The sequence below is a fragment of the Cygnus atratus genome, chromosome 9 (assembly GCF_013377495.2).
Source record: "Cygnus atratus isolate AKBS03 ecotype Queensland, Australia chromosome 9, CAtr_DNAZoo_HiC_assembly, whole genome shotgun sequence".
Classification (NCBI taxonomy): Eukaryota; Metazoa; Chordata; class Aves; order Anseriformes; family Anatidae; genus Cygnus; species Cygnus atratus.
In genome coordinates, this window is record NC_066370.1 from 4,737,455 (window position 1) to 4,750,686 (window position 13,232).

Genomic DNA, 13,232 nt, shown 5'->3' on the forward strand with positions numbered 1-13,232 from the left:
TGTAGATTAAAAACAACCATTTTAGCATATTGTCCTTTGAGAGGCACAAAAGAGAATATTTTACTATAGATCCTAAAGATAGGTAGTCTAAAACGTCCTCTGTTTTTTCAAAAAAATGTGAATTTATGTCTGGGAGACCGGGAAGAGGACTCCCCTCACCCTGAATAAAGCAGTATATTTAATGATAAGATTTTGTGACCTGGACTCAAATTTTTGAAATAAATCATTTCCAGCTCCATTTGACAAAGGCTTTTGAGACTCATCTACTAATAAATTAGAATTGAAAATTGATCTAGAGACAAACGTACTTCAAATGTCTAGAGAGGAACCACTAAGCTGTTATTCCCGCAAAGGAAATATTCCATTGAGCAACATCCTTATGGAACACTAAACAAAACTTTGCGGGGCTACACGCATTTTGATATTAATCGAATGATGCTGACTCTTACAAAGGATACAGCCATACATACTTGTGTGCTGTGGAGGAGGCTGAGTTCCTGGTCTCTGTTAGTGGGATGTGCCTGGCAGATAATTATGGAACAACTCTCCCTTCCCCCTTTCTCAAAAACAACAGAGTTTCTCCTCTTATCAAACTAACTATTAATAACCAGTTTCTCTGCTAGAAAAAGCTTAATTCCATTTATTTGCTGCAATAGGTAGCAAAGTTTTTTTTCTTTTTTTTTTATTTTTTTCTGCCTCAAGATATATATACATTTACATATAGGACTAGTTCCTTTTCTGTGATAGAAAATGAAGGGATGCGTTGGCTTTGTTTTAGGGCAAACACAGACCTAGAGGGTGGGACCTTCTAATCAGCTGTTCTGAAGTAATGCTTTCTGAAATCAATTCCCAAATGTATGCAGACTTGAATATTCAAAAATGTCTGGGGAAATTGTTTTCTGTTATGGCTGTTAGCTTGCTCAGGCATACTGAGGTAAAAAAACGGCTCTCAACTAATACTCTTTTAATTATTAAGACACATTACGTTAGGAACAAAAACAGCGGAAAAATGTACAATTGAGCTGAAATGAGCATACCGCTGCTCACTTTCTATGTACAGCAGTGGGCAAACAGCAGTATACGTAACTCTTTCAGCCTGTCATGAATCACCAACTTCTCGACAGGATGGTTTTACCAAGCCAAAAACAAAGGAGCCAAACCAGGTCAATTAAGCAAAGTGGTTTCTATCTTTACCGTTTCTTTCTCATTATTGTACTTTATTCATTAATGTAAATGGATCAGAAAAGAGACTAATCTGTCATACAGCCCCAGGATATGAGCTCCCAAGCATCTCCTAGGAAATAAGTGACTGCAGTTTTTCACTTCACAGAGTGGAGGGTGCTCAGCTCGCTGCAGGACTGGGCTTGTGCAGCTGTAGCCTCATACGCAGCAGTGCTGTCATTTTGTTAATTCAGTCTAATACATATTTTTCCCACTTATGTTCCTTTAAACAGAGTTTATTATTGGCTGGCTTAAACTGGACACACTGATTAGACATGGGTTTCTTTTGATTTTAACTGAATTTATCTCATTTATACCAATAGTCAAGCTTCTGCTTGTCCTGGGACCTGATTCAATTTCTGCTGACGTGAAAGAATGAATGAAATCACCACTCAGAATCAATTTACTTGAGCCTATTTCCAAAACTGTCTTGGAAAATATCAGTAAAATAATTGTATTGTACCTGTATGATAAATTATAATTTGTCCTTCATATAGGGTATTACTGCCCATGGGGAAATGCATCACTCATAGAGCCCCTTAACTAAAATTCAGCTGCAATACAAATAATGTTTTTTTTGTTTTGTTTTGTTTTGTTTTTTATGAAATAGCAAAAAAGGAAGTAATAACACTAACGGTAATGACCAAAATAAACCTGCAAGTCATTTTATATGCCATGTTCTCCACTTCATTACATTAATTTTACTGCAGTCTAGCACCATTCAGAGGTATTACCCTGACAGTAAATGAGATGCCCTATGGAACAATCTCACAAAATAATACTGTATGCAGTTTTAATATTAATATGTTGAGCTGCATTTAAATATATGGACGTACTGTCTTTACCATTAGAAGCCTTCATTTTAATAATCCAAATGACAACTGGAATCCTCTATTGGCATTTCTTTAGCTATATAGGATTTTTATTTTTTACTTTGGCACTGCCATTGGAAAACTGGTGTTCATAAAGTAAATTGAGCATAAAGATAAGACATTTCTAGCTTTGCAAACCAATCATTTACACTAAACTGAGGAGACAGAGGAAATGTTCAGAAAATCTCAAAATAAATTTCCATTAAAAAAAAATCTTCCATATATGAGCTCTATTAATATTTCATGAAGAATAAAAACATGTAGTACTAATATTCTTCACAATGAGTTCCTGTTTAAAATAACAATCTCTTTTTTAACCTCTCAGTTTGCTAAGTTTGTCTCCATATATTAACTATCTCTTTTTTTCTTCTTCTTTATTTCAAGGAAATATACTAAATATGGCAGAAACTAAAACCTTCCAGCTTGGAGCAGCCTGCGCTTTCACCTTTTTCTTTGCCCTAATCTGTTGGGTTGATGCAGCTTCCTTCCAGCAATATCAGCTGCTTCAGAAGGACCCAGACTATGTAATGAAAAACTTACAAAGGTTCCCAAATCCTGACATGATCAAGGCTTTGGAATACATAGAAGATCTTCGCAAGCAAACTACCAAGGGAGAAAGCAGCCCTGATTACAACTCCTATCAAAGTGTCCCATACCTCCTGCAACAGAAAGAAAGCAAAGATCAGGTTCACCTCCCAGAAAATTTGAGGGATTCTTTGACTGAAGATGAGTCTCAGTGGGTTAAGGTTATGTTGGAAGCCTTGCGACAAGCTGAGAAGGAGTCAAAAGTTGCCCCAAAGGAGAATAAACCTTATGGTCTGAGTTCCGATAATAGTTTTCCAGCTGGAGTAACAGATGATTACGAGGCTTACAAGTGGCCTGAGAGGTGGCAAAAATATCTCAAAATGCCTATTGGCCTCTATGAAGACAGTTCAAGAGACAGTCCTTTCAAGCGTACTAATGAAATAGTGGAAGAGCAATACACACCCCAAAGTCTTGCTACACTGGAGTCAGTGTTTCAGGAGTTGGGGAAGATGGCAGGACCTAGTAATCACAAGAAAGAGAGGCTGGATGAGGACCAGAAATTGTATGCAGACGATGAAGATGATGTGTATAAAGTGAATAACATTGCCTACGAAGATGTGGTTGGAGGAGAAGATTGGAATCCCATAGAGGAAAAAGTGGAAAGCCAAACGCAGGAAGAGATAAAAGACAGCAAAGAAGAAATTGATAAACATGAAGAGGAGATTGATGATGAAATGAAGAGATCAGGGAAACTCAGCTTCCCTGAGGATGAAATGAGAAGAGAGAATAAAGATCAAATGTCAGAGGATGTTTCAAAGCTAATGAATTATTACCTGAAGAGGCTGGTGGGCAGTGCTGGAAATAGGAAATTAAGGACTGGAGGAGAACTTGAGGAGAAAAGAGCAACCACATTTTTGGATAAGCAACTTGATCCTCAGTCTATAGCTCAGTTAATAGAAATCTCAAGGAATTTACAAGTTCCTCCTGAGGATTTGATAGACATGTTGAAAGCTGGGGAAAAAAAGCAGCTTCAGAGTGAAAGGTTGGAAGCTGAGCAGGAAGCAGAGTTCCCAGAAGACCTTGATGAGATCGCTGAAACTACTCTAGGACAGAGTGACATATTTAAAAGTAATGGAAACTCTAAAAATGGGTACATGAAGCAGCCTCTTAATGTAATTCCCGAAAATTTACCTGAAGACCTCAATATTGAAGACATAGTCAGTCTTCTGGGAACTGACAATTTAGGTAACCAGAATCCCTCCTACTTACTAAATCATCTTAATCAAGAAAATGATTTGCCAAGACTGCCTTACATTCCCAGAAGATTGAAAGGACGCCCATTTCCTAAAGCTGCGTGGATTAACGACTTGGAAAGGCAACAAATGGAGTATGAGAAACTGAATGAGAAGGATGAAGAGCTGGCTGATTACTTGGCAAAGATGCTGGCAAAATATCCTGAAGTTATCAATACGAACCAGATGAAGCGACTTCCCGTTCCAGCTTCTGAAAGCGACCTGCAGGAAGACGACCGGCTGGAGCAGGCCATCAGAGAGCACCTAGGCCAGGTGGGACCACAGGAGACCGCGAAGCTGGCATCACTCAGCAAAAGGCTCTCCATGACAGGGGACACCGATGACACGCAAAACAGGCAGTATCTGGATGAGGATATGCTAGCAAAGGTGCTAGAGTATCTAAAACAGGAGAAATCAGATCTTGAAAGAGATCACATTACTAAACGGGCAATGGAAAACATGTAATTGTTCCCCAAATATGATTTCTCTCCCTGATGTGTTGACTTCAATCCCAATTCAGTTGTGATTTACACCCACTCTCCCACTAAACAACTTATGGTAGACTACTTACCATTGAACAGTCTGCATATCTTTCTCAGAGCTGTTATCTTGTTTATTGATATACTTATGTATGTTATAAATGATGGGGCAAATAACAAATTGCTTCAAGTGTTTTAAGAAACAATTTAATGAAATCAAGTAAAACTATAATATGTAAACAACTGACCTTTGCATTGTTAATAAAACATGATAAATGAAAAGTGACAATTATCATTTGAAATTTTTAAGATTAATTGGATTATTTTGTTACTGTCTGTAGTGTTTTTTGTGGAGTATTGAATAAAAAAATAAAGCATTATATATATAGTTTTATTTACAAGGCTTTTTTCTATTCAGTGTTTTATTGTTGATGAATAAATTATTTCTGGACAATAGATTGTGTTTCTTTCTGGCACTTGATCAAGTCATAATAATTAGAAATCAAAACATATTTTTACTTCTACGGACAATTTTTTTAGGTCTATTATTTTACTGTGAATTAATTTGGTTGAATAATTATGTTTTTCTATGCTGTAATACCACCGACTGGCATTATCATCAAGGGTATTGAATACCTGAAGAGCTTGCTGAGGTCAACCAGGGCAGTAACTGCATTAGATTTTTTGAAAATTGGTCCCCAAATTATTAATGGTTTTGTATCTCTTGGGGGGGGAGGGGAGCGGGAAGGGGGGAAGAAAAATGATCTGTCTAACTAAGACAGACTCTATTGTGAAGCCCTAAAAATATAAAATTGAACCTTCATATCTGAGCAGGAGACGGGAGGTTCTGCAGATACATTCCTTGCCACCTTTAATGATGGCTACCATGCAGAAAGAAACAAGCCCCAAGGGAAGCAGAGAACTAAGACTGTTGCTAACATCACTTTCTTGTCTAACAAAACGGTTGCTAAATATACTCAGAAGCATACACAGCACCTTTATTATTCACGACATTATGTGATATTCTGGACACATGAAAGGTCTCTTGAGCGCCTGTTAAGACCTGTAGTGGATGTTCTGGAAAAGCTACAGCTCTTTTCCAGAACTAAATGTGCTTGTGTAACTCTGTGAGTCATACATGTTTTTCACTGGGGTATCTCAGCCATAAGCATTTGCAGGATTATAGTTTAAAAGTGGTTCTCCCTGCGGTGTTCTTCAGCATCTCATCTCTGCTAAGTGGGGTGGGGATGATTTTTGGCGAGGTAATGTCTAATGAAGCAAAGTACAAAGGCTGCAGAAATAACACTTCATTTCCAGTGTCACCATTACCCGGAGCAATTGTAGATGATAGGAGTTCAGCCAGAGCTCTTGCTTTGGGCCACATTAAAATTCTTCTCTTCCCTCTTACTTGAATGAGTCAAAACATTAAGTATAGAGTTGAAAACATGCAACAGTTAATTTTGCATCCGTACTCTAAGGAGGGACAAACCTGTTGCCATTCCAGCAGTACTTGCTTGTGACACTGGCAATGTGGAATCACTGTATTTTACTCAAAACAAAAATGTGCTTTAAAAATATACATGTATCACTTTTATCACTTTGCTTCCTAATGTCATTCTGCTTGATCCCGATACTGCTCCAGGCAGGGCTGGGCAAACCCCTTGGTGGGGACGGACGCCTTGCTGAAGCTGGGGCTGTGCTGGGGCAGGACCACGCAGCAGGAGGCAGAGCTGCAGGAGCTTGTGCATCGATTCGGCACTCGTAGCCTCAGTTGGAGGCATACAGGTGTTACAGATGTGCTGTTCAACACAAGTGACGAGCACCACTGGGACACCAGGCTGAACGATTACAAAATGTCTTTAGCAGGGCTTGGTCAAAGTTCAGCAAGGATAACAGTAATCTTGGCCATGGTTCTTGTATAAGTCCTCATGGCTAAACTAGATAAAAGTTCATCCTTTTTTTTTCCCCACAGTTTGAAAATCAAAACTACTTTTTTCCTTTTTTTTTTTTCTTTTGCTGCCTTAATTTCTTTCAATGGGGATATACAAGGGTGGTTTTAAAAAGAAGCATCTCCACCTGCGCCAGTGGCAGCCAAAGTGAGCCCCGAGGAGCAGCACCCAGAGCTGTACAAGTTGCTATGGCAGCCCAGCACCGCTCAGGCTGAGCATCACACCAAGGACACAGTCATAAAAACTGCTTTGCAGTCTCAACCTTTGTTGAGGGGGTGGTGGCGTGGCTCTCTACATTAGAGAATCTTTTGATGTTGTGGAACTCCAGGCTGGGAATGATAAGGTTGAATCCCTGTGGGTTAGGATCCGCGGGAAGGCCGGCAAGGCTAGCGTCCTGGTCGGGGTCTGTTATAGACCGCCGAACCAGGATGAGGAGACGGATGAGGAGTTTTATAGGCAACTGACAGAAGTTGCAAAATCGTCGGCGCTTGTCCTCGTGGGGGACTTCAACTTCCCGGATATATCCTGGAAACACAACACGGCACGGAGAAAGCAGTCTAGGAGGTTTCTGGAGAGCGTGGGAGATAGCTTCCTGACGCAGCTGGTCAGTGAACCCACCAGGGGTGGTGCCCCGCTAGACCTTCTCTTCACAAACAGAGAAGGACTGGTGGGAGATGTGGTGGTCGGAAACTGTCTTGGACAGAGTGACCACGAAATGGTAGAGTTCTCTATTCTTGGCGAGGCCAGGAAGGGGACCAGTAAAACTGCTGTATTGGACTTCCGGAGGGCTGACTTTGAGCTGCTCAGGACGCTGGTTGGCCGAGTCCCTTGGGAGGCGGTTCTGAAGGGCAGAGGAGTCCAGGAAGGCTGGGCGCTCCTCAAGAAGGAAATCTTAACGGCACAGGAGCGGTCCGTCCCCACGTGCCCAAAGACGAGCCGGCGTGGAAGAAGACCGGCCTGGCTGAACAGAGAGTTGCGGCTTGTGCTTAGCAGAAAAAAGAGGGTTTATAATCTTTGGAAAAAAGGGCGGGCCGCTGAGGAGGACTACAAGGATGTAGCGAGGCTGTGCAGGGAGAAAATTAGAAAGGCCAAAGCTCATCTGGAGCTCAACCTGGCTACTGCCGTTAAAGACAACAAAAAATCCTTTTACAAATATATCAATGCGAAACGGAGGACTAAGGAGAATCTCCATCCTTTACTGGATGCGAGGGGAAACCTAGTTACTAAGGATGAAGAAAAGGCTGAGGTGCTTAATGCCGCCTTTGCCTCAGTCTTTAGCGGCAATACCGGTTGTTCTCTGGATACCCAGTGCCCTGAGCTGGCGGAAGGGGATGGGGAGCAGGATGTGGCCTTTGCTATTCATGAGGAAATGGTTGGCGACCTGCTAAGAAGCTTGGATGTGCGCAAGTCGATGGGGCCAGATGGGATGCACCCGAGGGTACTGAAAGAACTGGCGGAGGAGCTGGCCGAGCCGCTTTCCATCATTTATCGGCAGTCCTGGCTATCGGGGGAGGTCCCAGTTGACTGGCGGCTAGCCAATGTGACGCCCATCTATAAGAAGGGCCGGAGGGCAGACCCGGGTAACTATAGGCCTGTCAGTTTGACCTCAGTGCCAGGAAAGCTCATGGAGCAGATTATCTTGAGGGTCATCACGCGGCACTTGCAGGGCGAGCAGGCGATCAGGCCCAGTCAGCATGGGTTTATGAAAGGCAGGTCCTGCTTGACGAACCTGATCTCCTTCTATGACAAAGTGACGCGCTTGGTGGATGAGGGAAGGGCTGTGGATGTGGTTTACCTTGACCTCAGTAAGGCTTTTGACACCGTTCCCCACAACATTCTCCTCAAGAAACTGGCTGCTCGGGGCTTGGACTGGCGTACGCTTCGCTGGGTTAGAAACTGGCTGGATAGCCGGGCCCAGAGAGTTGTGGTGAATGGAGTCAAATCTGGTTGGAGGCTGGTCACAAGTGGTGTCCCCCAGGGCTCAGTACTGGGGCCGGTCCTCTTTAATATCTTTATCGATGACCTGGATGAGGGCGTCCAGTGCACCCTCAGTAAGTTTGCAGATGACACCAAGTTAGGTGCGTGTGTCGATCTGCTCGAGGGCAGGAAGGCTCTGCAGGAGGATCTGGATAGGCTGGAGCGATGGGCTGAGGTCAACTGTATGAAGTTCAACAAGGCCAAGTGCCGGGTCCTGCACCTGGGGCGCAACAACCCCAAGCAGAGCTACAGGCTGGGAGATGAGTGGTTGGAAAGCTGCCTGGCCGAGAAGGACCTGGGAGTATTGGTTGATAGTCGGCTGAATATGAGCCAGCAGTGTGCTCAGGTGGCCAAGAAGGCCAACAGCATCCTGGCCTGTATAAGAAGCAGTGTGGCCAGCAGGTCTAGGGAAGTGATTGTGCCCCTGTACTCGGCTCTGGTGAGGCCGCACCTCGAGTACTGTGTTCAGTTTTGGGCCCCTCGCTACAGGAAGGACATGGACGTGCTCGAGCGAGTCCAGAGAAGGGCGACCAAGCTGGTGAGGGGTCTGGAGAACAAGTCTTACGAGGAGCGGCTGAGGGAGCTGGGCTTGTTCAGCCTGGAGAAGAGGAGGCTCAGGGGCGACCTTATCGCTCTCTACAGTTACCTTAAAGGAAGCTGTAGTGAGGTGGGGGTTGGTCTGTTCTCCCACGTGCCTGGTGACAGGACGAGGGGGAATGGGCGAAAGTTGCGCCAGGGGAGTTTTAGGTTGGATGTTAGGAAGAACTTCTTTACCGAAAGGGTTATTAAGCATTGGAACGGGCTGCCCAGGGAGGTGGTGGAGTCGCCATCCCTGGAGGTCTTTAAAAGACGTTTAGATGTAGAGCTTAGTGATATGGTTTAGTGGAGTACTTAGTGTTAGGTCGGAGGTTGGACTCGATGATCTTGAGGTCTCTTCCAACCTAGAAATCTGTGTCTGTGTCTGTGTCTGTGTCTGTTTCTGCTTTGTGCTAAGATGGCACTCAGACGGCCTCTGCCACAGCCCTGCTGGCCCCACCATGGGTGTCAGCACTGTAGTGCATAGGCTCGGAGCGCCGCTTTCCCTGCAGGGCCCCTAATGCCAAGGAAGCTCCCAAGAGCTCAGCGTCTTCCTGAGGGACTTGGCTCAGAGTGCTTGATGTTTTCTTCAAGTAGAGAACAAAGCCTGTAGGCTGTAGGGTTCATGGTTTATGTTTATGTTTGTTTGTTTTGTTTTTAAAGCTGATGTTTGAGTTTGTGTCAAAACTATGATGTTTGGCACCAGATGTTAACTTAGCGTTATTCCTACTGCTTAGCATTCTCCCTGTCTTGGAAAGACTTATTGCAGAGAAGGGATGAGGCTCACGGGTCCCGTCCCAGCCGTTACTACTTGGCCATACCAGGCAATGATGTACTTCCAGTTACAAGGCGTGCGGAGGGCCCAGACGAGCTGCCACACAAAGGAAACATGGTCGAGCCTGACTGATGGTAGTTCTAAGCCCACCAGTCTCATTTCCCTTCCATCACAGCTCATAGCACTCCCTTCCCCTGGGCTCCCCAAAGCCCCAACAGTTGTTTGGCACAAGTGCTGCCTCCTGGCTCCTATTCAAGGAGAGCACAGTGAAAAATGTGGATACAAGAATGATTTGGGGGTCTAAGGAACTGAAGTACCTTTAAGTCTCATACAAATATGTGCATTATGGGGCAGATTCATACAGAGACTGTGGAGAAGAATAAAACAAAGCTGTACCTCAAAGCAGAAGGGATGTGACCCCCCAATTCCTCACCTTGCCATAATCTGCCTTCTTCATTGCATGGGGACGTGGGAGTCCTGTAGCCCCTTTGCAAAGGGAGCTATGGGAGATTTCCTACAATCTTCTCCCTCTTCAGGTTTTTCCCTTGTTCATACTTTCTGAGCACCGAGTCAGCCGTATGAGCTGCTTGTTGTCTAGAGGACCCCCTCTGCAGCAATGCTCCTGGCCTCTTGCACAGGTGGGCCAGCAGCAGTTTGGCATGCAAGGATGAGAAAGGGCAGGCCATTCACTTCAGCTCTTTGTTGAAGTACCAAGCTTCAGAAAAGCCAAGCTTTGGCATAAGTAACTGCACCAGTTTATAAGAACATCTCATGTACAAAGTGTGCAAGCCATTAGGGGCTTTTTTGTTTGCGGTTTGTCTTCATAAAAAGGGAAGAGTTGTTGAACTTGAAATAAGTCACGTTATGCAATAGAACTACATGGAGGTTTCAAGCTGATTTTAAGTTGAGAAGCAATATTAGTATCCTTTCCTCTTCTAGATGTAGAAAATAGATAGCTAATCTCCTTGTGAAGTACTTTACTTCTAAAAAAAAAATGAATCTCCAATTCCTTTTTCAAATGAAATGAGCAAATATCATATAGGCAGCACCCTCTTGGTAGCTGTAGCTGTCTCTTGGTACCTAACCAAAGCTCCTGCAGACGAGCAGCTAGTTACACCCGACTTTGCAAGGCATCACAATCCAAACACACACCGTCGGATGAGAGCTGCTCCGTTAAGCCAGCGCAGAGCCGCCCCCTGCAGAGCCACACTGCGGGGGCCCAACTGCTCCAGTGCCCACAGCCGCGGGGCTTTGATTCGCTGCGCTTGTTTTCCTTACGAGTGTAGTGGGACAAAGCCATGCTGTTAGTAATGCACACAGACTGCATAAGCCACAGCAGACTCACCGCCAAGTTATAGACTTACTGTTACAATTATGTACAAAATAAAGTGACCACCCTGCAAGCTTTACTCAGCCAAAGTAAGGAGTAGAGTTTTAATTCCCCTTTTGTGCTACAATTTCACAGCATCGTGGATGCAGCTGGTTTGCACGCTCTGTTTATCAGTGGCTTTTGTCTAGAAGATCTTTCTGCTCAGATTTTATTCTTAAAGGCTGCAGTAACTTTCACAGTGTTCTCACGGTTCAATTCCTCTCCAACAAGAAGATTGAACAGAAATTCTGTATTTGGTCTGAGTCTAACAAGCTGCTCAACACATTTCTGAAGACCTGAGGGAATTCTCCTTTGTACACACACCAGAATTCACTGTATTAGTATCCATGAGAGTTAATACCATTTTTTTTCCCACTACTTCACATGTTACTTCAAGTGTTTTGTTTATATCTGCTTCTTGATGGCTCCATTATTTTGTCAGCTGGGGGCGATGAAATGACAACATTTGTTGATTCAAAATTAATGTAACCACATTACCTCATTTGAAAAAATTAGATTGTTGCAATTATTTTTTAAAGGGTATTTCTACATTGCAGTGAAAGGGGATTGACTCACATACACTATGGCAGTTGTTATTGTTTCTCAAAGCACTTTACAGCATCCCTTGCTTTGCTCCCAAAGCGACATGAGGCAGCCATGACTTTCTTCACACACTGGTGGGTGAAGCAAGGCTGGGACACAGGCATCCTGAGCAGTGCTTTAATTCCCAGCTTTACTTTGGTATTTTAGCTATTGCTAGCTGATGAGAAGCCCAATGTTTCAAACCCTGCTTCTCCAGGTAAACCCTACCCAGACCAGCCTTCCACCACTGCAGTGCAAACGTCGCACCGTGGGCATGGAGCACTGCTGTGGGCAGCAGACACGGTGAGCACCACGCGGGGACGGCATTCCCTGGAGCACCCTCACCTCCCCCCAGGACACACACCACTGACCCGTGCCTATTTGCTAAATGATGTATAAATCCAGGCAGGCACAGCCGGGTGCCAGCCGTACTTTGCATTTGTTCAACTTCCCCGGTGTCTCTGCAGAGGTCTCTCCGAGCCGCAAGGACTCCGGCTAGCAGCAGCAGGCAGGTGCAGGGTCTCTAGCGCATAAAGTGGGAAGGAGAAGCCCTGAATCAGAGCTAATTATCTGAACAGCCACACTATTCCTGACTTTTGGATCATTTGAAAACATTTGAGATCATTAATAATTCATTTGCAGATGTTGCAGAGCTCTAAATGTGACTGATTAAATGCACTTGACGTTTCTCTTGAGAGAGGCTGTTATTCCAGGAAACCACTCACTCTCTGCAAATGTCTTGGAATTAGCGTACTCAAAATTATGGGCTCACTTACAATGTTTTCCCCTTGCAAAGGAAGAAAAGCAACCTCTGCTTTGAAATGTAAGGTACTCTGGTGAATGCCTGTATTGCAGAGGTTTGAAATTCACACCAGCCATTCAGCAGAACTACTGAGCAATGACCAGTGGTCGGGTGCAGAGAGCTCTGCCTTCCTCTGCTGAGATGTGCTGCGGACACTGAGCTCCGCAAGCCCACCTTGACAGAGGAGACGAGCTGGAAAATTGTTGTTTGGCAACTCCCCAGCTCCTACAACTGCAGCCCTGTGATGTGCTTCCCAAAACCTTCCTGGTGTCTGCCTAAACACAGAGCCCCTGGCTGCATCCTGGCAGAAGAGGCAGCCTCGGTGGGGTGCCACACAGATGAGGCTGGTGGGTCAGATGAGCAGGAGCTAGGAGAAGTAATGAGCTTCATGCCACCTTTGTGGCTCCCTATGTCACCAAAATTGGCCCAGCAGATTTGTTTTGCTTTGTGCTTAGGTTGGATTAAATCTCACTGGGTGTAGCTGTGGGGTGTTCCATTTAAGCGGGAACACAGCTTTTATGCCAACCTGGCCATGTGTATTTAAAGAGTGTGGCCCCAGCAGGGCAGTCTGGTGGGTCACGTGCAGCAGTGGCTGCAGAGCAGTAGGCATCCCACCCACGGGAGGCAGTGGGACTGATCCCTGCCAGAGCCTCGGCTGGGGTCACCTGGGTGAAGCCTCTGTGGGTTGTTTTCCTCCTGCCCCAAGCACACGCTGGCACCAAGCCGGGCACCGCAGCACACGGCAGGGCAGGCACGCTGCGCTTGCTGGGTCCGTCCTCCAGGTGCAGCACATTGCAGCTACTGCCTCCATGC

The 13,232-nt window shown here is 44.8% G+C and overlaps 1 protein-coding gene across 5 annotated transcripts in view; it reads left to right on the forward strand.

Moving 5' to 3' along the window:
• Positions 1-4,841, forward strand: part of SCG2 (secretogranin II) — a 58,884-nt gene extending 54,043 nt beyond the window's left edge. For 3 of the 5 annotated variants that reach the window (XM_050712454.1, XM_050712453.1, XM_035544505.2), the window contains one exon: positions 2,478-4,835. In XM_050712454.1, the coding sequence (XP_050568411.1) occupies positions 2,492-4,375 (1,884 nt within the window). In that variant the 5' untranslated portion in view covers positions 2,478-2,491 and the 3' untranslated portion in view covers positions 4,376-4,835. Of the gene's footprint in view, positions 1-2,477 lie in introns of all 5 variants that reach the window. The other 2 variants (XM_035544504.2, XM_035544506.2) reach the window with 1 other exon arrangement.
• Positions 4,842-13,232: the final 8,391 nt, after the last annotated feature.